The 27060-nt window shown below is 36.9% G+C and overlaps 1 protein-coding gene across 1 annotated transcript; it reads left to right on the top strand.

The window, feature by feature from the left end:
- The first annotated feature begins 14978 nt into the window (after positions 1-14978).
- On the top strand, positions 14979-26856 carry wnt7aa (wingless-type MMTV integration site family, member 7Aa). Its single transcript, XM_029432799.1, has 4 exons — positions 14979-15411; positions 15804-16030; positions 19433-19704; positions 23850-26856. The coding sequence occupies exons 1-4, from the start codon at positions 15341-15343 to the stop codon at positions 24327-24329; spliced, it is 1050 nt and encodes a 349-aa protein (XP_029288659.1). The 5' UTR covers positions 14979-15340; the 3' UTR covers positions 24330-26856.
- Positions 26857-27060: the final 204 nt, after the last annotated feature.

Raw genomic sequence — 27060 nt, forward strand, 5'->3', positions numbered from 1 at the left:
AGAATGAGATGATTGTGTCTTGTGCTCATGAAGTTACCAACGTCATTGTATCTGAGATGACAAAGTCCACGATGTACGCCACCATGGCAGATGAGGCAAGGGATGCACACTCAGAGCAGCTGGCTGTTTGTGTTAGGTATGTCTCAGAGGGGGAAGTGAAAGAACCTTTCCTAGCACTTACAGAGATAAAGTCATTTGATGCCCTGTCCATAACAAAAGAGCTGCAGCAGCAGATCCAGAACAACGGTCTTGCAGAGCTTATGTGTGTAGCACAAACATACGACGGTGCCGCTGTTATGAGCGGATCAACTGGAGGGGTCTAAGCCCATTTTAGAAAGCTCCACCCTGAGGCTATCTACGTATGTGCATTGTTATGCTCACGACTTAAACCTAGTGTTGTGCCACACTTGCAGGGCTGTTCCAGAGGCAGTGGAGCTCTTCAATCTTTTAGAGTGTGTGTACTCTTTTTTTAGCACGTCGCTTGTCCATCATCACAGGTTCAAAGAAGCTCAGTCCAGGCTTGGACAAACATCAGTTGAGCTAGTGAAACTTTCGAACACTCGCTGGTCATGCCAACTGCATTCAATCAATGCAGTTCCAGAGGTATTACCTGCAGTTCTTGAGTGCCTCTCTGCCGTTGGATCCCCAATGGCTGTTGGTCTAAGAGCCAAGCTGTGCAAGTTTACAACAATCTATGCACTACTGATGTTTTAGGCACTGCTCTCTGTCACTCAAGGACTTCATAAGTTCCTTCAGAAGGAGACAGTAGATCTAGCAGAAGCATTTATTGCTAAGCAAGCTGTGCATGACACCCTGAGGGGAAAATGCACAGGTGAGTTTGCAGCTGATATGTTTGATAGAGCCAAGGCCGTATGCCACAGCCACAACATCCCAGAGCCAGAACCAAAGTGTCATAAACAGCGTAGGCTAGATGACTTTGTGTTAGAGACAACAGTGGGTTCTAGCACAGAGATGTCCACATCAGCAATGTACAAAGCAAAGTTGCTTTTGCCCTTTGTGGACAGAATGATTAGTAAGCTTGAAGAAAGATTTGGCAGTGTTGATATAGGCCTACTAAAAGGCATCCAAGCATGTAGCCCCAAATCTGCTTCCTTTCTGTGTGAGTCAGACCTGGGTGAGCTTGCCAGGCACTACCATATCAAGCTTAGGACAGAGAAACTGATAGTGGCCAAAAACTATCTGGCCCGGAAAGCAGAGCACCTAGACCCACCCCAAGATATGTTGGGTGTCTACAACCTTCTAGACGCTGATATGTTTCCCACTCTAAAGGCAACCATATAGGTAGCCTTAACGGTGCCTGTGAGTAGCTGTTCTTGCGAAAGGTCCTTTAGTGTCCTGCGTCGGTTGCACACCTGGCTGCGTCAAACAATGGGGCAGAAAAGGCTTCACAGTCTTGTAGTTATGTCCATTGAAAGTGACATTCTATGGCATCTGAATCACAACAGCGTGATAAAAGAGAAGGAATTCTTTGATGCTTCCACCTACAAGTGTCTGAAAGACAGATGGTGTGTTTAAGAGATGATAGGCTTTTTTGTAGCGTACCAGATTTATGCAAATTTACTTTATTTTGGGCAAGGGGGACCTGTGTCCTATTAGAAATTGGTGTCAGTGTTTTCTCCAATCATTCAATGTTTTTATGATGATAAATTAAAGAAGAAAATATGTCTGTTGCGTTGTAGTTATTGCCATCTCACCTTCTTTTTTAATATTCTTTTATTATTATTTTCACAGTTGCAAGTACCATCAACAGTAAGGGCAAACATTCTTATATTTTCACCCCAGCCCCATGGACTCACAGAGATTAGCAAGTATAAGATTAGTAAGAAACAATTATAAATTCACATCCAAATAAAAAAAACTGGGATTCCCGGCTCAAGCTCCCTTTTGAAGAATAAAGTTTTCAAAATGAAATATTTCACTTAATTGTCATTGGTTATGGTATTATTTATACTTTGATTGATATATTTTTCATTTTAGTGTTGAGAGTTGTGCACCCTCCCCTTACCAAGACTACACAGTTCTATTAGATCTAGCATCTTAATGTTGCTCTCAAAGTGCACCAGATGCATACAATTCACTTTAAAATGTAAAAAAAAAATCTGCCCAGTGGAGCATGCTCCCCTTGAGGATGTGAAGTCCACCCTACTCCTACGGCATGTGAACATGACTAAGACCAGGTAACATGGACCTGGTTTACATGACTAATGTCAAGTAAATAACTCCTGATTGTATTAATTCACACTTGATGATTATCACATGTATTTGTCCACCTCAATCAATATGTATTTTTGCACAAAATGTATTTCTGTACAACATATATAATGACAATATAATGTATTAGTTATGAATGTACAACACGTCAGGTACGTTTCTCTTCATAAATAGTTACAGGTCTACAAACCATCTCGTCATAACGCTGCTCTCCAAGGGGCGTGACCGCGCCAACGTGGACCAATGAGGAGAGGACTAGTCAAATTGTTTATGTGATTTTTGTACACTTCCTGCTATACCAACAGACAAGTTAACTGAGTCTTTATTGATTCAGCCTGTGGACTTGGTGAGTTGAAAGTGCCCTCGGCTGAGAGTATTATCGAAATGCTGTTATCATCACTTTAAATAAATATTATCTTGAACATTCAGAAGTTTGCTGGATTGATTTGAAAGGCAGTCATAGCGTCCTCAGAACTTCTAAACCCCACACTAATATATTGACGACAGCACAAAACACTATGGGTGTGTAGTGGCTTTGCAAAACTCCCAGACTTACTTCTCCATCATCATGCAATCTGAGTTCCTTTAATGGTAATTGTACTACCATGCAAGTGCACACAGCTCCACCTCACCTCTGGGCTAAGCCCACCCAAACTTGAAAACCTAGCTACGCCCCTGATGTAACTCGTGTTGAACTTCTTGCTCTAACGGCGTCTTTGGTTCTTTGATGGCATCTTCTTTTTTCTCTTAACAGAAATTAAGAGAATGTTGCCGCACGAGGCCAATGATTCACCAATGAATTCATACGTTGTGATAAGAAAACGTTGCTGCATTTACACCCCGAAACAGCAGGGGGAAGTAAGCTGCGCCAACAACCCGAGACGACGAAGCAGTGATGATGGAGCAGCGTCTCGACATGGCAGACAGGTGGGTACACTGTATTAATCATACAGTTAAAAATAATAAATATACCTCAGTGGCAGGTCATGCATGCTTTAAAATGCGTCTTAGTAACAGTCACTATTGTTTTGTAGCGGGAGAGCCAGCTGCTTAATACTTAATGTTATTATCCGACCTTTGCTTTCCGGACAGCCATGCCGGAACGTGCTGCTAGCTAGCTGTTAGCTCGACAGGGTTAGCTAGCGAATTGTCCCTCACTGGAGAAGACATACAATAAGAGCACGTAACGCTAGGTTGTTAGCAGAGACTTTCAGCTCTCCAGCCCACTGTGCAACGTCACAACCACACACAGGTTTTGATATAAATGACTTTAGGTGCGTTGTTATGATATGATTGCACCTGTTTCCGTCGGAGAAAGTTAAACATGTTCAAACATTATGATGATATAAAGTGGGATATACTGCAATTCAGTTTCACTTTCTTGAACACTTGTATTTGTTTGAGTGAGAGTGAGGTCCTGTAACTTAGGGAGAAAATGTAAATTCAATGTTTTGATATGAAACTTCAGATATATATATCAGATGTAACACTACACAATTATATCGTTGCCAAATAATACACAATAACGTTTTTTTTTGTATATCTACAAGAAATTTGAAAAAGTATTTAATAAAGAAGTTAATCAAATTCATGTTTATCTTTGTTTGTCTTTTGCGTTTTGTGTCTTTCTTTCTTTTTTTTGGAAATGAATTACACTCAAAATAGGAGTAGCCTATACGGAAATGGAGAGAGTCTGTAACTGGGACTGTACATTTAAAAGATGGAGGCTCTAAACTAAGTTTTTTTCGCCACCATCTCGAAGAAAAAATGTAACCGTAAATGAAGTACATTGCCAAATATTCTTAATCTTATCCTTATACTTTGGTAGTGTCATCCGTAATGTTTTAGTATAAAAAATGTTTAAAAAGGAAATAAATTGTGTTTTTATTTAGGATAAATATTTGCTTTGATTTAAAGAAAATCTTGGCATTAGTAGTTTTAATGATGCATTATAAACTGCTTTGAGCTAGTTTTAGAAAGTTTGTCATAATTCCCTCTCTAATAACTATTTTTTATATTGCTGTGAAAACATCTCCTTTTAAACAACTGGATTTATTCACATTTGTCTCATGAAATAAAATTTTACAAGATTACATTTGAACACATCCTGATTACGTTTCTTTGAGATGCAGGCTCCTGGTAAGCTGCGCTGTGTCGTCTTTGAGCTGCAGGCTCCCGGTAAGCTGCGCTGTGTCCTCTTTGAGCTGCAGACTCTTGGTAAGCTGCCCTGTGTCGTCGTTGAGCTGCAGGCTCTTGGTAAGCTGCGCTGTGTCCTCTTTGAGCTGCAGACTCTTGGTAAGCTGCCCTGTGTCGTCTTTGAGCTGCAGGCTCCCGGTAAGCTGCGCTGTGTCCTCTTTGAGCTGCAGACTCTTGGTAAGCTGCCCTATGTCGTCGTTGAGCTGCAGGCTCTTGGTAAGCTGCGCTGTGTCGTCTTTGAGCTGCAGGCTCCCGGTAAGCTGCGCTGTGTCCTCTTTGAGCTGCAGACTCTTGGTAAGCTGTGCTGTGTCTTCTTTGAGCTGCAGGCTACCGTAAGCTGCGCTGTGTCGTCTTTGAGCTGCAGGCTACCGGTAAGCTGCGCTGTGTCGTCTTTGAGCTGCAGGCTACCGTAAGCTGCGCTGTGTCGTCTTTGAGCTGCAGGCTACCGGTAAGCTGCGCTGTGTCGTCTTTGAGCTGCAGGCTACCGGTAAGCTGCGCTGTGTCGTACTTGAGCTGCAGGCTCCCGGTAAGCTGCGCTGTGTTGTCTTTGAGCTGCAGGCTCTTGGTAAGCTGCGCTGTGTTGTCTTTGAGCTGCAGGCTCCCGGTAAGCTGCGCTGTGTCGTACTTGAGCTGCAGGCTCCCGGTAAGCTGCGCTGTGTTGTCTTTGAGCTGCAGGCTCTTGGTAAGCTGCGCTGTGTTGTCTTTGAGCTGCAGGCTCCCGGTAAGCTGCGCTGTGTTGTCTTTGAGCTGCAGGCTCTTGGTAAGCTGCGCTGTGTTGTCTTTGAGCTACAGGCTCCCGGTAAGCTGTGCTGTGTCGTCTTTGAGCTGCAGGCTCTTGGTAAGCTGCGCTGTGTCGTCTTTGAGCTGCAGGCTACCGGTAAGCTGCGCTGTGTCGTCTTTGAGCTGCAGGCTCTTGGTAAGCTGCGCTGTGTCGTCTTTGAGCTGCAGGCTACCGGTAAACTGCGCTGTGTCGTACTTGAGCTGGAGGCTCCCAATAAGCTATGCTGTGTTGTCCATTGAACTGCTGGCAAGAATAAAGGAGTCGTTTCAATGTAGGCATACATGGGGTAGCTTTTCTGTGTGGTTTGTAAAGCCAGTCTGGCAAAAGGAGGAAGACAAAGTCAGTCATGTAATTCCTCTTCCTCCAGGACATGATAGCATTCCCATTTAACAACATGCAAAGTACATTGATGTACAGAAGTGATCTATGCCGAAACTCAGTTGGTTAACAGTTCAAATACTGCACTTGTGCTTCAAAGATCACAAGCTTTCATTAATGATTCCTAAAAATATAAAAACATGCTGACATGTAGCCGTGGGGGAATCCCTACTTACCTTTTTATATTGCGCATTACGTCACTTGTGAATTTTAATTGACACGTTCAAGATTTTTTTAAATTTTTTCACTTGTATACTATAGTTTATTAGCCGTAGGTATAGCAAAGATTAATTCATAATTAATGTGCAAAGTTAACAATTGTGGTGACAAGTGGATTTGCAGCAGCACGTCACCCATAACGGGATTCAGTCCAAGGTGAGCTGAGTGCAGCAGCCGGTGGGTCCAGAACAAAAAGAAGAACACTATAAGTACATGCAATATACAAGAAGGATTTTTTGGGTGGATTAGATTTGTATAGCTATAAAACCACTGTTTTTATGATTCAATTGTTTTATTGAACACACAATTAACCAGAATTGTTTTACTAGAATTAAGGTTCTTTGTAGATCTAATCTCTTAATTTTGCCCTCAAAGTGCACCAGATTTATGCATTTAACTTCTTCCTGGGCACCATGTCCCGGGACACACCCCTCCCCCCCCCCCCCCAGCGGGTCTGAGGTCCACCCACCATATTCACTCAAAAATCCTGGGTAACACTGTAATATTATTGATGTACAACCTAACAGCTCACCACCCATGTGACTTTTCTCCACAGTCCGAGGTCTCAGCAGTCTGCCCGTGTCAGAAGATCTGAATCCAGCTGGTGGTCGTCCCTGATCCCTGGTCTTCACTTTTACTGCAGCTACATCTTTGTTTGTACAATGGGATGAGGTAGTAGGTTGTATAGTTTTAGGGTCACACCCGCACTGGGAGATAACTATTCAACCTACTGTCTTTCTCAAAGTGCCAAACACACGTCTCAGTGGACCCTCCATTTCTTCTGGAGGCCACTTTTCCGTCAGTGTTTGCATGGACCAAGATGTCTTCAAAAAAAGCAGTTGCTCACACAGTGTGAGGTAGTAGATTGTATAGTTGTAGGGTAGTGATTTTGCCCTGTTTGGGAGATAACTATACAATTTATTGCCTTCCTTGAGGAGTGGCATTTCTTCTGTTTTATTTATATTGAATGAGCTCATCAAAGAGCCTTATGGACCACTAGACCCTCTGACTACAAGTTTTTAGTCACTTATTCCAGTCATGACCAAAAATCCTTGTATGAAACATGTACTTTGTAGATTAATAAAGGTCACAAGGTATGTTACAGCATGTCATTGCTTGTATTGACTTTATTATAAAGTTTTTAAATGTCCGGATAATAAGTAAATAACTTATTTCATTTGACATTTGTGTAAATCCTCTGTTGACTATCCCCCATATCTGCAAAAACCTACCGTATAGTGATGGTGTATGTGATAAAGTGCAGGCTGGAGAGCTGACAAAAAGTCTCCGACTAGGAAAATGTTTTAATAGATGTATGATATCACTGCCCAGCGAGTACGAGTAGATCTCACGATAATTACATTTGTGTGTTTATTAAATGAAGGTGTTGCTTAGATGTATTCTTATGGAATATAAGATACTTTATTAATGCTCTAGGGGAAATGATGACGTGTTGGAGTCTTATTATTTCTGCTGCAACCCCGGCAGTGTGAAACAGACTTGCAAGCAAATAAAACAACATAATTCAAAGCAGTAAGCAGAATTGCTTTCATATATTGAAAATCGACACTGCATACACTGCCTACTGCCTGTGTGACTAAGCACAGGACTCTGACGTTTCACACGGCTCAAGAAGCAGACACAGTGAATATACTGTATATGATATATAACTACACAGGTGAATATATATATTATTACTACACAGATAAATGAATATATATATTCTAACTATACCAATAAATGAATATATATATTATAACTATACCGATAAATTAATATATATTATAACTACCGTACACAGAAAAGTGAATATATTAATATATATATTATAACTACACAAACAAGTTAATATATACAGTATGATAACTATACAGATAAAGGAATACATATAACTACAGATAAATGAATATACATAACTACACATAAGTGACTAAGTAATTAATATATATTATATACATTTCTAACCACAGATAAATTAATATATATATTATAAATACACAGATAAATTAATATATATTATAACTACACAGATAAGTGAATATATATTATATAATAACCACAGATAAATTAATATATATTATAAATACACAGATAAGTGAATATATATTATAACTATAGAGATAAATTAATATATATTATAACTGCACAGATAAATGAGTATATATTATATATTATAACTACACAGATACGTGAATATATATTATATAAATTATAACTACACATATATTAATATATATTATATACATTATAAATACACAGATAAGAGAATATATATTATAACTACAGATAAAATTATATATATTATATATATTATAAATACACAGGTAAATGAATATAAATTATAAATACACGGATAAATGAATATGTATTATAACTGCACAGATACATGAATATTGTATTATGTCTACACAGCTAAATGAATATATATTATATGTATTATAACTATACAGATAAATGAGTATATATTATATGTATTATAACTATACAGATAAATGAATATATATTATATATATATATTATAAATACACAGATAAATTAATATATATTATAACTACAAAGATAAATGAATATATATTATAACTACACAGATAAAGGGATATATATTATATAATAACTACACAGATAAATGAATATATATTATAAATACACAGATAAGTGAATATATATTATATAAATTATAACTATACAGATAAGTGAATATATATTATATAAATTATAACTTCACAGAGATATTAATATATATTATATAAATTATAACTACACAGATAAGTGAATATATATTGTATAAATTATAACTACACAGATATATTAATATATATTATATAAATTATAAATACACAGATAAATGAATATATATTATATATATTATAAATACACAGATAAATGAATATATATTATATATATTATAACTACACGGATAAATTAATATATATTATAACTGCACAGATAAATGAATATATAACTGCACAGATAAATGAATATATATTATATGTATTATAACTATACAGATAAATCAATATATATTATATAAATTATAACTACACAGATAAGTGAATATATATTATATAATAACTACACAGATAAATTAATATATATTACATATATTATAACAACACAGATGAATTAATACATATTATATAAATTATAACTACACAGATAAATGAATATATATTATAACTACACAGATAAGTGAATATATATTATAACTACATGGATATTATAACTGCACAGATAAATTAATATATATTATATAAATTATAACTACACAAATAAATGAATATATATTATAACTACACATTTAAGTGAATATATATTACATATATTATAACTACACAGATGAATTAATACATATTATATAAATTATAACTACACAGATAAATTAATATATATTATAACTACATGGATATTATAACTGCACAGATAAATTAATATATTTTATATAAATTATACCTACACAGATAAATTAATATGTATTATAACTACACAGATAAATGAATATATACTACAAATGCACAGATACATGAATATATATTATATATATTATAATTATACAGATAAATGAATATATATTATAACTACACAGATAAGTGAATATATATTATACATATTATAACTATACAGATAAATTAATATATATTATATATATTATATATATTATAACTACACGGATAAATTAATATTATAACTGCACAGATAAATTAATATATATTATATAAATTATAACTACACAGATAAATGAATATATATTATAACTACACAGAAAAGTGAATATATATTATATAAATTATAACAACACAGATATATTAATATATATTATATAAATTATAACTACACAGATAAGTGAATATATATTATATAAATTATAACAACACAGATATATTAATATATATTATATAAATTATAACTACACAGATAAGTGAATATATATTGTATAAATTATAACTACACAGATATATGAATATATATTATATAAATTATAACTACACAGATAAATGAATATATATTATAACTAAACAGATAAGAGAATATATATTATAACTATACAGATAAATGAATATATATTATATATATTATAAATACACAGATAAATGAATATGATTTATAACTACACAGATAAATGAAATTATATAATATAAATTATAACTACACAGACATATTAATATATATTATATATATTATAAATTCACAGATAAATGAATATATATTATATATATTATAAATACACAGATAAATGAATATATATTATATATATTATAACTGCACAGATAAATGAATATATATTATAACTGCACAGATACATGAATATATATTAATTATGTCTACACAGATAAATGAATATATATTATATGTATTATAACTATACAGATAAATGAATATATATTATATGTATTATAACTACACAGATAAGTGAATATATATTATAAATACACAGATAAATGAATATATATTATAACTACACAGATAAGTCAATATATAGTATTACTATACAGATAAATGAATATATATATATTATATATATATATTATAACTACACAGATAAGTGAATATATATTATATATATTATCACTACACAGATAAATTAATATATATATTATATAATAACTACACAGATAAATGAATATATATTATAAATACACAGATAAGTGAATATATATTATATATATTATAACTACACAGATATATTAATATATATTATATATATTATAAATACACAGATAAATGAATATATATTATATATATTATAACTACACGGATAAATTAATATATATTATAATTGCACAGATAAATGAATATATAACTGCACAGATACATGAATATATATTAATTATGTCTACACAGATAAATGAATATATATTATATGTATTATAACTACACAGATAAGTGAATATATATAATATATAATAACTACACAGATAAATTAATATATATTACATATATTATAACTACACAGATGAATTAATACATATTATATAAATTATAACTACACAGATAAATGAATATATATTATAACTACATGGATATTATAACTGCACAGATAAATTAATATATATTATATAAATTATAACTACACAGATAAATGAATATATATTATAACTACACAGATAAGTGAATATATATTACATATATTATAACTACACAGATGAATTAATACATATTATATAAATTATAACTACACAGATAAATTAATATATATTATAACTACATGGATATTATAACTGCACAGATAAATTAATATATTTTATATAAATTATACCTACACAGATAAATTAAAATGTATTATAACTACACAGATAAATGAATATATACTACAAATGCACAGATACATGAATATATATTATATATATTATAATTATACAGATAAATGAATATATATTATAACTACACAGATAAGTGAATATATATTATACATATTATAACTATACAGATAAATTAATATATATTATATATATTATAACTACACGGATAAATTAATATTATAACTGCACAGATAAGTGAATATATATTATATAAATTATAACAACACAGATATATTAATATTTATTATATAAATTATAACTACACAGATAAGTGAATATATATTGTATAAATTATAACTACACAGATATATGAATATATATTATATAAATTATAACTACACAGATAAATGAATATATATTATAACTAAACAGATAAGAGAATATATATTATAACTATACAGATAAATGAATATATATTATATATATTATAAATACACAGATAAATGAATATGATTTATAACTACACAGGTAAATGAAATTATATAATATAAATTATAACTACACAGATATATTAATATATATTATATATATTATAAATTCACAGATAAATGAATATATATTATATATATTATAAATACACAGATAAGTGAATATATATTATACATATTATAACTATACAGATAAATTAATATATATTATATATATTATATATATTATAACTACACGGATAAATTAATATTATAACTGCACAGATAAATTAATATATATTATATAAATTATAACTACACAGATAAATGAATATATATTATAACTACACAGAAAAGTGAATATATATTATTTATATTACAACTATACAGATAAATGAATATATATTATATATATTATACATACACAGTTAAATTAATATATATATTATAACTATACAGATAAATGAATATATATTATAACTGCACATATAAATGAATATATATTATATAAATTATAACTACACAGATAAATTAATATATATTATAACTACACAGATAAATTAGTTGTTTGACTACCTCAGTGACTTCCAACAGGGAAATTGACGATGGTCCCCCATCCAGCTCTGCCTCAACCATAGAGGGCGTGTTAGTCGGATTCAGGAGTTCCTCAAAGTGCTCCTTCCACCGCCCGATAACCTTCTCAGTTGAAGTCAGCAGGGTCCCACCCTTGCTGTACACAGCTTGGATGGTTCCCCACTTCTCCCTCCTGAGGTTCCAGACGGTTTTCCAGAAGCACCTTGGTGCCGACCGAAAATCCTTCTCCATAGCTTCTCCGAACTTCTCCCACATCCGCTGCTTCGGCAGAGGCTGCCACCCTTCGAGTCCGTCGGTACCCTACAACTTTTTCCAGAGTCCTTCCGGATTACATAACCCGGAAGGACTCCTTCTTCAGTTGAACGGCTTCCCTGACCACCGGGGTCCACCACGGTGTTCGAGGGTTACCGCCCCTTGAGGCACCTAAGATATTGAGACCTCAGCTTCTCACCGCAGCTTCAGCAATAGAGGTTTTGAACATCGCCCACTCAGGTTCAATGCCCCCAACCTCCACAGGGATGTCTGAAAAGCTCCGCCGGAGCCAGATGGTGATCAGTTGACAGCTCCGCCCCTCTCTTCACCCGAGTGTCCAAAACATGCGGCCTCAGATCAGATGATACGATCACAAAATCGATCATTGACCTTTGGCCTAGGGTGCTCTGGTACCATGTACACTTATGAGCATCCTTATGTTCGAACATGGTGTTTGTTATGGCCATTCCGTGACTAGTACACAAGTCCAACAACAAACGACCGTACCGGTTTAGATCAGGGAGGCCGTTCCTCCCAATCATGCCACTCCAGGTTTTCTCCATCGTTTCCCACGTGCGCGTTAAAGTCTCCCAGCAAGACAACGGAGTCCTCTACTGGAGCCCCCTGCAGGGCTCCATTCAGGGTCTCCAACAAGGCCGAATACTCCGAACTGAGTTTTCCCCCCCATAACCGAAGGCGTAGGGAGGCGACCCTCTCGTCCACTGGGGTGAACTCTAACGTAGCGGCGCTCAGGGTGAGTATCCCCACACCCGCCCGACGCCTCACACCTTGGGCAACTCCGGAGAAGAATAGAGTCCAACCCCTATCCAGGAGTACGGTTCCAGAGCCAAAACTGTGTGTAGATGTAAGCCCCACCAGATCCAACTGATAGCGCTCCACCTCCCGCAATAGTTCCGGCTCCTTCCCCCACAGAGAGGTGACGTTCCACGTCCCCAGAGCCAGCCTCTGCTGCCTGGGTCTGGTCTGTCGAGGTCCCTGACCATCACTGCCACCTGTGTGACAGCGCAACCGAACCCAGCGGTTCTTCCTGTGAGTGGTGGGCCCACAGCATGGATGGATGGATGGGAGGTACCACGTAGCTTCTTCGGGCTGTGTCCGACCGGGCTCTGTGGCAAACCCAGCCACCAAGCGCTCGCTGTCGGGCCCTCCCTCTGGGCCTGGCCCCAGACGGGGGCCCTGGGCTTCCTCAGGGTCTCTCCTTCTCTTTCTCTTTCCCTTTACATTTATACAGATAAATGAATATATATTATAACTACACTGATACATGAATATATATCATATATATTATAACTACACAGATAAATGAATACATATTATAATTACACAGATAAGTCTCAGATGAGATCTCAAACATAACCAGAGCAGGTTAGTTGTGCAGCATAAATTGCGTCGCAGGTTCCCATAGAGCTGTAACCCGGTAAGAAGTGAACCACCATTGTCGGACTGAAAACACAGCAGGGTTAAGTTACCTCACTAACCCCAAATCCTGCTTCGTACTACAGGCCTCAGGGCACAAGATCTAGATCTAGATCTACTATCTTTCATTATTATGTGTGCTTGTGTCAGAATTGAGTTCTAGCATCTTTATAATAATAATAATAATAATAATAATAATAATAATAATAATAATAATAATAATAATAATAATAATAATAATAATAATACTGCATGTTTCTCAGGGTCTTTGTGGAACTGCATTTTTTTACCCACGCCCCCCAATCAGGCTCATTGGACCATGCACTTTTGAACATGCTGATAGTAGTTACACAGTTGTGTCAATAGATGGTGTTATAGTCCTTTAACTTAAAGTGTTCATCATTGAAGGAACAATGGTGATACAAGATCCGGTCTGATCCTGACTTGTAGTTTTACTGTTTTAAAGTCTTGAAGTTGATGTTTGGAGTGCAACCTGTACACTAGCCTCGTTGGAAAATAATTAAGATGCAGATCTGTACGTGATGGAAGAAGATCATTTAAAAATACTACAAATTAAAAATTAACTGTATATAATACAATGACCGAAGTCTTAGTTCAAAGTCCTGAAGTATGTTCAAGAAAATGTACTGAACTTATTAAAAGTGAAAGTATTCATTATGTAGAATTGCTTCTTTTTATTTTTTAATAGATTATTAATAATTCATTAAATTATATTACTGGATTATATTTATTGATGCATTATCATGAAATAACCCTTTTAAAGTTGAAGCTGGTCAAGCCGAAGCTAATTGTAACTACTTTATTTAGTATTTTAATTATAGACCGCCAGTGCATCATATTATATATATTAAAATATGACAATATGTTTGGAATGAAATATATTATTAAAATTCACAATATTTCCCTCTGGAATATTACGGAGTTGGAGCCTAAAGTAGCTTTAAAGGAAAATCCAATACATACGTAAAGTACAAGTACCTGATCACATGCAGCCAGCGCTGGTGTGACATCACATGACATGAGATCTGATGGAGATGAGGGTTCAAAACGTGCCAAGACCACAGGGAGGGGGTGGGAGGGGCGTGCATTGTTGGGAAAGAAATAAAAGTGTCGGTCTCTGGTTGTCCGTCAGACATGAAGTGCTCACACGGATGATCCGCGGGAGACATCACGTGACAGGTAACAAGTGTGAGCTGAACATTTGCTATACCAGGTCTGCAGAGCTGAGCGTGTAGTCTACCTGCAGGCTGCTCAGAGCCACATCCTCTGCAGAACACGCCCTGGTACAAAAGGTACACACACACACTGAGCCTGAGCACTGAGGAGCCGAGCTGCTTACCTGCAACAACAGCCCCAATGCCCCACCGCAGGCCCTCAGCAGCGGACACCTACCAAATGAAAGCAGGACGACACTTTGGATTGTCCCGAGGAGCTCTATTCACGTGTGCAGCTCGGAACACCTGGACCGCCCGCGGGGCTCGGTAGAAGTAACACAGCAGTAACCCCGGCGGGCTGAGAGCAGCACCATGAGTAGGAAGACTCGGCGCTGGATTTTCCATTTCTTCCTGTGCCTTGGAGTATTTTATCTGAACATCGGGTGAGTTCCTGGGAAGCAGTGCAGGTTGGCTCTGCATTTTCAAATAGGCGCAATTAAGATGTTAAAAACAAGTGCAGGAACAATGTTGGTGATTGTAATACAATTAGAGATTCGAATGATGCTCTCCACCGATGACATGATGAGGGCCACAAAGTGAGGTGTAGGGGCTTTCTGGCTGTGCTTCCATGCAAGTGGACTATAGTTATATTCATGAACCTTTTATTACATTTTACATTCATTTTGGGGGAGGTGTAGGAATGTCATCAGACCACACACAGTTATATACATGTGTGATGAGTCAACAGCGTCTATTTCCTCAGAGTAACTCCCCAGAAAGGTCTGTATTTAAACACCTGCACAACTTCCATATTGAACGTTTCCCTTCACCGCAGGGGTCTGTCATCGGTGGTTGCACTGGGAGCGAGCATCATCTGTAACAAAATCCCCGGCTTGGCCCCCCGGCAGCGGACTATCTGTCAGAGCCGGCCCGACGCGATCATCGTGATCGGAGAGGGGGTTCAAATGGGGATCAATGAGTGCCAGTTTCAGTTCAGACACGGCCGCTGGAACTGCTCGGCCCTGGCGGAGAGGACCGTGTTCGGGAAGGAGCTCAGAGTGGGTACGTTACTTCTTTGTACAAACGCAGGGATTTTATGTCTTATTGAATTAGGGCTATTTCCCCACATTGTTCTGTAGGCTCTGTGAGGGGGTTTAAAGTTATTGTATTGCTTTGTGCTCACATCACATGCTCATTGTGGAGTCTGCACACTTACCATCCTAAATGTAACTACATAATTATTATTGTTGCTGTTTTTGAAGGTAAGAAAGATCCTATATGCTTATTACACTGAGAAACATGTCAGCTCCCTTGATCTTCAGAATTCCGGTGCTCACAAGGTGGTTTTCAACCAATTAAATAGTTATTTCTGAGAAATAAGCTGTTTCATTTTTTAAATTGCTGCATAGTACACCAGCAGCTTGATAACTGTGTGTTGCTTGCACTCAAATAGTCGACACAGCATGTTTCAGGATGTACTGAGTTGTATGTTATCTTTACTATTGTTATCTATACAGGTGTTTAGGAAGTCAAAACATGTTTAGAAAATTGCTATCATTTGTCCAAAAATTGTCGAAAACAGCATTCCACCGAGGTCCTGGACCTTTGACATTTTGACAAATGTATGTAAGTCTGAAGCTCTGCTCTTGGTGGGAACATGAGCCACAGATTGTATCCTGTGTGTGGAACAAGGCTCGAGGCAACGCTTGCTCCAAAGACAGGACTGCGGAAATAATTTGAGAATCATGTTCAACACAGAGATGCAGAGCGTGGGTGTAATTTTTCACTTCAAATGTCATTAAGGATTATAGCTCACATCCCGTTTGAGCCTTTAATGTATGCTAATTACTACATTGTACATGACCGCCTTATATTATATTAGGCTATATTATTTCACATTATATTATTTCATATTATATTATATTATATCATTATAATATTATTAGGGCTGTCAAGCGATTAAAAAATAATCTAATTAATTACAAGCTTTGTGAGTAATTAATATAAATTATTCTAAATTAATATAAATTAATATAAATTAATCGCATTTGCTGTGAGAACCATTTCAAAATATTCAAATGGTTTTTTGGAAGATGAGTGAATCAATGAGTAGCATTATAAACTGGTCAACATGTCTTTTATTTCAATACTATTTCTCCAATATCTTGTTTGCCACAATTATATTAGACAACACAGACCAACAGTTTGAAATAAAGTGCAATTTCAAATCTGGCTTAATTATCGTCTTTCATTGCACAATAATCAATATCTTTAAAAGTTGTGCCATTTGACGTCATGTGTAAAGCCTCCGTTATCCCCCTGTCCTCTACCACCTTCAGTCCATTGCAATACATTTCCTAATGGAGTTGTTAATGTGTCTCAGGTAGACCGACTCATTCTGCGTCTGTCACTTTAGCATCAGCGGCGGTGCTAGCTAGCTCCGAGCTAGCTGCTAAGTGCTTTGCGTTGAGGTGATATTTCAGCTTGAAGTTCTCCGATGGTTCGAACATTCTTTGCTGCAGGAATCACCATCTAAGAGCGCGATTAATCTGCGTTAATATTTTTGCCGCGTTATTTTTTCTGTGATTAATTAATCGAAATTAACGCGCTAATTCGACAGCCCTAAATATTATATATTATAATATTTTATATTATATCATATCATATTATATCTTATTATTTTTATTAATATTATATTAACATATATTATGTTATATTATTTTATTATATATTATTATATTACATTATTTTATTTTAGGTTATATTACATTGGCTGAAATGATTGTAGTATTAGCTGCAACAAATATGAGCTGAATCTGTGATTAACTGTAATGCACACAGTAAAATACTGCAGTATATTTATAAAATACTTTCCCCAAAAGCTTCAAGTTCAGACAGGTACTCTCTGCTAGATTTACAAATGTACTTCCGCTTTGCAGGGGACGTTTTATGTAGAATTATTTTAGACCCCTGCTTCAGGAAGACACTACCTTTTTAATGCATATCCTCAGATTTAAACAAAACTCATTCTAAAAATTAGTAAAATAATAAAAATGTGACCCATATTTAGAATCAGATGAGAGCTCCACACAGTAAATGGACTGCATTTATAGTCTTTGCGATAACTCAAAGTGCTTTACAACATAAATCAGCATTCACACAGAGTCAGTGGACATCAGCTCGTCAGTAGGGATAAACATTCACACACACACACACACACACACACACACACACACACACACACACACACACACACACACACACACACACACACACACACACACACACACACACACACACTCACACACACTGTTGGCCATTGAGAGCAATTTGGGATTCAGTATCTTGCCCAAGGACACTTTGACATGCTGACTGCAGGGGCTGGGGATTAAACCGCCGACCTTTGGACCATTGGACGACAACTGGACGACCATTCTACCTCCTGAGCCATAGCCCCACACAGTCGGCATCCATTGTTAAGTTTCAGCAGACTGGAACATTGATAACTAATAGAACACATACATTTGGGATTGTTGTTGGCAGTGATGCAGCACTGTACAGTATTTTAGCATGCACATCAAGTACCCCCCCCCCCCCCCCCCCATCATCTACCTGAGGTAACTCACTGTGGGTACTGGCTGCTTCTGCTGGCTCTCAAGGCTGATCAGAGAGTTTGATGTCAGGATGCTTCTGTGTTGAAAGTTCTGTCTCCATTGTCTTTTTAATGAGAATTCAATGTGAGCATGCCGGCAAAGCACTCAAACGCTAACATCTACCAGCAAAGTACAACAGTTGCACATAAATGTCAGGGTTTGAAAGAGAACTATGACCTTTATAGTCTCAAATGTTTGTATGGCAGTTTAATTGTTAAAGGTGATGACTTTATTGGATATTTTATTTTTTGGATGCTTTTCACATGTGCTCCAACAGGTATTATCTCCATTTTAATTCAAAAACGCAGTTGACCTGAAGCATTTAGATATATTTTTTAGGGAGGCTCTGCATGCCTCTTAGATTCACCTCACAGGGTGGATCCCAGTGTGACAGCAGTTGGACAAGGGCCAATAATGCCTAAACATTTAATGTTTTATCTCCCACTGAATGGTCTCAAAACATCATCTCTACAATCATCTTTAATCAAATGTACTCAGCAGATTGACTGTTAATCTGTGAATTAATTTTATTATATGCTTAGATGCACAGACTAGTCTTCATCATAAAGAGAATTAAACTGTCCTGCTTCCCTTAATCTGTTCCATTATAACAGCTCCATTATGTTTTCTGCAAGATCCAGAGCTTCCTCCTGAAGTTGATCTGTTTTAAGAGATTGGACTTGGCTTGGCTCATGTATTTTATGATTTGGTTTGAGGCAGCTATGCCAGGTATGTAAGGAGTCTTGACAGTGCCTGAAATAGTGAATTCTGTCGGCAATTATGATTAAAATGTATTTTCTCCTTATCGCAGGCAGTAAGGAGGCTGCATTCACCTACGCTATCATTGCTGCTGGGGTGGGCCATGCAGTGACTGCGGCTTGCACCCAGGGGAGCCTGAGCGGCTGTGGCTGCGACAAGGAGAAGCAGGGTTTCTACAACCAGGAGGAGGGCTGGAGGTGGGGTGGCTGCTCTGCAGACATCCACTACGGCCTGGGTTTCTCTAAGGTGTTTGTGGACGCGCGGGAGATCAAGCAGAACGCCAGGACTCTCATGAATTTACATAACAATGAAGTGGGACGCAAGGTATGTTTTTTAATTTATTTGAACAGATCCAAAAATTCACTTTATTTCATATTTCATCATAGTGACCTGACAATAAGTATTTTACACTACTTGCTTCAGAAACATTAAGACTTAAGGACTGGGTGACAAAATACAAAGCCTGTGTGAATACATGAGTTCGTAATGATTCAACCTCTACAATAGATCTGCTGGCTCGAACCCACTTCACCCCGCACGCATGTACAATTCAGAAGCATGGCTGTTACAGAGGTGCAACGAAAACATGCAAACTGTATATCAGGGGTGGGGAACCTTTTTCCTATCAAGGGCCTTTTTTTCTTTTACAACATCCTTCGAGGGCCGTACTAATTATTGAACTCAAAGCCTCTGTTAAAAAATTTGTTTTAAGACACAGCCCATTCATTTCACCTTTCTTTTATGCTGTGCAAAAAAGCAACTTTTTTTATCCATGTATCTTTCTGTTTTATCAGAAATCAACAATCCTTTATTAGTCCCACAACGGGGAAATGTATCTTGTCACAGCAAAAGAACATATGAAGTAAAAAGGCAGTACACAATAATTGGTATCTGTTACAACTGTCTACATATACGCACTGCTGTTCACTGTAGCTATCCCAGCATGCCCTGGCCCAAAAAGAACAGGACAATAAATTAAAAAAGCAGGTAACTGGTAGGTGATACAGAAAAAAGGAATAATGTTGGCTGAGAGTCATCTTAAAATGTGCAGTAAACACAGTAAATATATGCAGCATTCACTAAAAGGGTGGAGCTGTCTGGACAGTGCTTTAGACTGCGACTGGGAAATACATTTAATTGATCAAACTATAGTATTAATCCCACATGTTAATAAACTGACATTTGCTACAACAAGCAGTGGCTTCTTCCCAGAAGTTCAACCAACCAGCCAACAGCCCAGTATCTTTAATAAAACAGGACAAAAGTATTAGAACAAATATAAATGCATACATTTATAATTAGGTAAATCTGGTCCTTTATAATGATATAAATTTTAGGTCATATATCATTAAGTCATGCTTTGGTCAAAGTCAAATCAGTCGAGGTTAGAGGACAAAGTGGTCAGATCCTGCAAATAATGTAGAGTGAAGAAGTAACAGTGTCTGACACGATGCACAAACGTGAGCTCCGGACCATGTGTTGTGTAGGAGAGGACAGAAAGTACAGGACTGTCCACAAAGTGTCCCCATATACTGGAAAAACCACGGCAAGCACAACATACTTCCAAAGTGTCACAAAGATCATAAGAGTGTGATTTTAAAGGTTAATGTCAACATATCTGCAGTTATTTGTCCTGAACATTCAAAAAAGGTAACCCTAAAGGAATAGTTTTTTCATATTGGGAACACTTATTCGCTTTCTACTCAAGCGTTAAATGAGAAGATAGCGTTCTCAAATCTGAACTATAAATGTGAGGCTTAGTTAGCTTAGCTTAGCAGAAATACTGGAAACTGGGGGAAACAGCCAGCCTGGCTCTGGTTGGACAAAACAAATGATAGCTTGTGATGACCACTCTTAACCATTTGCTTACATTTGAATGGAAACAATACTCTTTAGGGTTAGTAGTTGCAGCTGTACGCTGGCTGAGAGACTAGCTTAATAGGTAATGCAGTCAATATATCTAACAACCAACTCTCAATTGCTCTCCATCTTGTCTTATTATGTGTTCATTCCTATTTCATTGCATATTTATGCAATGAAATATCTCATAGATATGAGAGCACATGAGCAGACCCCTTTATGGTTTAAGAAGCTATCAGTAGCTGCAACAATGCGCAATGTTTCAGATGTTTTCTGTTGAGAGCACTAAAAATATCTTGTGGTTTCCTTAATATGCACTACTTATTATTAGAGAGATGTATATGGAAATGTGTGTATTTGGAGGGCTACATATGTACAAGTTGAAAAGCTGAGAAGTGAATTTTCCTGGAAAGATTTGATGTCAAGTGCATTTCAATCAGCAGGAAGAAGAACTTCCATCCCTGTGGACCAAGCACACAAACTAACCTAACTGATACCTCTGTAATTATTGTAGTAAGGCTTTTATGTTTAATGTGTGTGTGTGTGTGTGTGTGTGTGTGTGTGTGTGTGTGTGTGTGTGTGTGTGTGTGTGTGTTTTGACTTCCAACCTTCACATTTCTCGAGAAGAATAAACAATAGTGTAAAAGGTGCCACGGGAGGCTTACTGGGGTTCTGTTAGACAAACTATTGCAGCTTGGTTGGCATTTCACTTCACTGAACTCCATGAATTAAATGCTTGTCAGGTCTCGGGGGCATGACCACACTAAGCTGTATGCATCCAAGGCTTTTGACAATTACACCAGGAGACTCCAGAAAGTCTGAGGCCACATCGCAGTGGAATAATTAAAAAGCAGGGTGAGGCTTCTCTAATGCCAGCGAGGGTTCCCACTCAGCGAGGAGGAAGGAGAGTAAGCTGATGTCATTCCTGAGGCACACAGAGAATACCCCGGCTGCTTCCACCGCTGCCAGCCTGCTGGCTGTAAATGCCTCCATGTCTTCAGTCTCCACAAGAATCCGTACATGAACCTAGCTTCTGTCTCAATTCATCGCCTCATACAGATTCATTTTATTCTAAGCACTTTCGAAGACAAGTTTTATGTTCACACTGACTGTTTTTTCATTGCTGTTATCCATAGTACAGCAGTTGCTCAAGATACTAGATCTGTGAAGAAAACCCAGATTGCTCTGTAGAGGCATGGGAATAAAGAAACGTGAATCTCTCAGGTGTTTGCAGACATAATCTTAAATGTTGTTCATTATTATATTACTATTATTAATTCATTATTTAATCAGAAAATACCATGTGCAGCATAAATCAGTTATTGATTTGTTTTAACTGATTTAGAGGGACTCAAAATATTAATATAAAATATGATCAAGAAATAATGAATCATGTATTATTATAGTTTAAGATAAAACTTTAATGATTCATGCTGAAGTTAAAAAGCTATCTGGCAGTGTATATATAAACTCCTCCTTTACCAGCTGCAACATTAAAGTGATAAACATAATAATGCATCATTAATTATACTTCAGTAAGAAATGGGCCATTGAATGAGAACTTTTACTCTTGGTATGTTAGGTATATTTTAATGCCACTACGTTCTACACTGTGGTATTAGTACTTTTACTGAAGTAAAATATATGAGTACTTTAACCTGTTTTTCATGTACTGGAAACATTTAGTGAAAACTGCAGTGATATAGGGCATGGGTTTGTTAAAGTTGGTGAAAATTAGTTAGAATCTGTCTGCCCCTTTGAAAAACATCCACGTATTTTTGTATTTGAAAATCAGTAAAAACAAGATAGTTGTACAAAGATTTTATTCCAAAGATTTTTTGTTTAATCAAAGCAAATATTTAAATAAAAGTACAAATCATTTATATGGTTTCAAATTGGGTATCGAGAATCGTGCAATTCCCCTGGTAATGGTTTCGACCAGTACATTTGTGGTATGGGGACATTTCTAAAAGCAAAACTTGGGAGGGTTTCTGGACAATAAGTGTCTTTGTTGTGTGTTGTTAATTGATTTCCAACAATAAATATACATACATTTCATAAAGAAAGCATATTTGTCCACTTCCGTGTTGATCCTAGTATTAATTACTTGACTTTATGAACTTATGTTATACCACTATACCACCAATTTCAGAGGTTTTAACATTTATCATTCTTAATATTAGGTTGCAGGACCTACATGAATTTAGAGTTTCCATGCTGTTGTATGAGTATGTTTCTTCCAAAGCTACTGGCCATAGGGTGCTATACTGTAGCAGCTCTGAGATCTCTGGAATGCTTACATTCATTTGGAATGCTAGAAAAACTTTTGTCTCAACCTGTTCAACTATTCATGCAATGTTAGACTGAATATTTCTGTGAACTCATGTGTTTCTTACTTGCTCATTATGGAAAGACAGCAACAAACAAACTGTAAGAAATGTGAAAATATCTGTATTATTCAAAGCGCTGATGAAGGTGTAGAAGACAGTTTGATCCTCACAAATGAAATATGTAAATATGACTGGATTTCATTTGGGCAGCTGCAACTGGTCACACTTTTAATTTTGAAACTTTGAAATCTTCATCTCAACTTTCCCTCTATGTTGTAGCTCCTGGAGAAGGGCATGCATCTGGAGTGCAAGTGTCACGGTGTGTCAGGATCCTGCACCACCAAGACGTGCTGGACGACGCTCCCCAAGTTCCGTCAGCTGGGATACATGCTCAAGGACAAGTACAACCAGGCCGTGCACGTGGAGCCGGTACGAGCCAGCCGCAACAAGCGCCCCACCTTCCTAAAGATCAAAAAACCCCACTCCTACCGTAAACCCATGGACACAGAGCTGGTCTACATTGAGAGGTCGCCCAACTACTGCGAGGCCGACCCTCTGACCGGCAGCGTGGGAACACAGGGTCGCCTGTGCAACAAAACGGCTCAGCAGCCCAACAGCTGCGACCTGATGTGTTGCGGTCGAGGATATAACACACACCAGTACTCACGCGTTTGGCAGTGCAACTGCAAGTTCCTGTGGTGCTGCTACGTGAAATGCAACACCTGCAGTGAGAGGACAGAGGTGTATACCTGTAAATAGAAATATTTATTGGATGTGTATTTAGACGCACAGCAACACTGGACTGCGTGTGAATGTGCGTGTTGGTAATGTATTTCAGAATAAGGGTTCTCTGTGGTTGATACACTCATGCAGAGTGACTGTCTTACTGCCTTGGCATTGCAGCAATCACGACAGACTGTTCCTCCAATGAGTGTTGATTATTCGGATGCCAATGGACATCTACCCATGACACTGGACCATACTTATGAGCTCATACATTGAATGCCATTTCCTGCCCCAGGCTTGCCTTCTATGCAGGCCATATTGGCATGACTTACCTCAAATAGTGATAGTTTTTTTTGTAGACTAATAATATATTATTAAAGATGATTTAGAAAATTCACTGTTGACTAAATCTGGTAAGGTTTTAAGTTGGTGTAGATGCCTTTAAGTGCACTTAAAAGCAAAACCTATTTTATTTTATTTCTTTTTTGTAACAAGACATTGGAGCTAAAAACTGAAACGGAATGACATATTTGGGGGCCTGCAGCATATGTGCATTAAGCCCAGCAGAAGAACATTAAACTACTGATCCTGGGCTCGGTATATGATGATATTGTTTTCTACTTGTTTCTGTCCCCCGTCTCCGACAGTTTGCTGCTAGTTGTCTGGAAAGTTACAGAGTTTGTGACTGAGCAGCCATATTGACACTTCAAGCTAAGTTGACACCACCAGGAGCAAACGCGAGCTTCCAGACAAACATTCCCCACAATGTTGGTTGATAGAATATATTTTGTAAGAGATTATTTTTATATAATATTTTGTTTTATTTATTTTCTATCGCTATGTAAGATATTTTCCCTTAGCATGTCTAACTTTTCAGTTACTGAGTTTACCACTCAAACACTGTTTTAAAAATGTGCCTTGTTCCTCATCAGCAAAACATAATGATGTTATAATGAAATATGCCACATTGTGATTTGTAACCCATGTCAGGAAACTTTATGTCACCTTGCTTTGTTACCTACAGGGAGCCAAAGAGACCTGGCTAGCTGCTGCTCCACGATTGTTAGCTTAGTGTATATGACTCAGCTATCTTGTGTTTCTTTTATCTCTTCTGAAGAAGTAAAATGTGTTTTTGTTGTTTACTATCCATATTCTAAGTTAAACTACTTTCTACTACAGCATTTGTCATTAAACTCTGAACCCTTGTTAATTTGAACAAACCCAAACAAATGAATTTGTTAGCATACAAAAACTACAGCTATTATAGATTTTTAACAGCGTGTTACGCCTTACTAGTAAAACAACATTGTAACTGTTGATCTCTTCCTTATCTATGAGTTCCACCCACAGTCTTTTTGTCATCTTTACATCTTTTTAGCTGTAAGCTGTGCTTACTAAAGACGTCTGCATCATTCTGCCACAACTAGCTGCAGCCACTTTATTGAGTTGGGGATTTGTGTAACCTGCAAAGGTATTCAATGGTGTTTGTTAAACGCTGCTAAAAACAGAAGAAAAACAAAAAATTCATTCATATAAGCTTTTTAATGGATCCATGTAGACATATAGATTGAACCACATGACATACTGTTGAAGGTTATATTCCAAGGCCACAAATGTGACGTGACTTTAGAAACAGAATCTGGGAGTTACCGTTTCACTTTGGCTCTCTATAAGGTTAAGCTGTGCTTTTCTTGCTCTTTGTCCAGTCTATCTCCAACACCAACTAGGGCTGGGTATCATTTCATATAAATATTGTTTGGTCTTTTATTAGACAGTCAAAGTAGAGAGATTGATGGAGTACATGAACATTGTTTATTGTCGGCGCCATAACCCCTACACCAGGGGTGCCCAAAAGGTCGAGTGCAGTGCGGGTAAATCGCGCACCGTTTAAAAATAAATATATATATATATATATATTTCCCCAACGGAACCCTGTGCCCCCTGAACGTTAGTTTTTTTCTTGCCTGGCGGGTTCACATTCCCTCCACTCGCTCCCACAAACACACACGAGCGCACACACCTACAGTTGGAGACATAGCGGAGGAAAGGAGAGGAGTGAACTACGCAGCATTTTTAACAGGTAGATCACTTGGACCTGGTCATATTTTCTGTACCAATTAAAAAAAATTAAATAAAGTTTTGATGTAGATCATAAAATATCTGATTGAGTAATAGATAAACCAGACACTGAATCCAGACCAAGCATTCAATCCCAAATATTAGCACACGTTTTTGATATAAAGGGGTGTGTTAGCCAGCCCTAAAACTTCAACATAAAACAACCAATTCTAACTGGGATAACAGTTGTGATTGTAAAGTATCATAATATATAGACTAACCTCTCAGGATGGGTATGGTTGCAGTTCTGTCGTTTGGTTATTATAAAGAGTTTCAAGTGAAGAGCAAGTTAATACTGACTCAGTCCTCATTAAAGCTTGTTATATGTGATTGAACTGATGAAATTATATTATCCAACTGCTCTTAAATCAGAGGTCATTGTTGACATATTTCAAGTAAAAGCACATGTGTATGTCTTTTCTTCTTCGGTTAATAAATGTTGTCTCAGAATTAACAGAAGGAAGTCATTTTGTATTTAAAACACATTTTTCAAGTCTTATATGAGGACAGATGAGAGTGAAGTGGGTGTGATTGAGGTTTGTCACAGCATGTGTGGGAGTGTGGAGCTGCCGGCTGATGGATTACTCTGACATCTGCTTCATTCACTCCTCAACAACGTTGCTACAACAACCACACTGTGCCCCCC

Source organism: Cottoperca gobio, chromosome 5 (genome assembly GCF_900634415.1).
Source record: "Cottoperca gobio chromosome 5, fCotGob3.1, whole genome shotgun sequence".
In the NCBI taxonomy this organism is placed as follows: Eukaryota; Metazoa; Chordata; class Actinopteri; order Perciformes; family Bovichtidae; genus Cottoperca; species Cottoperca gobio.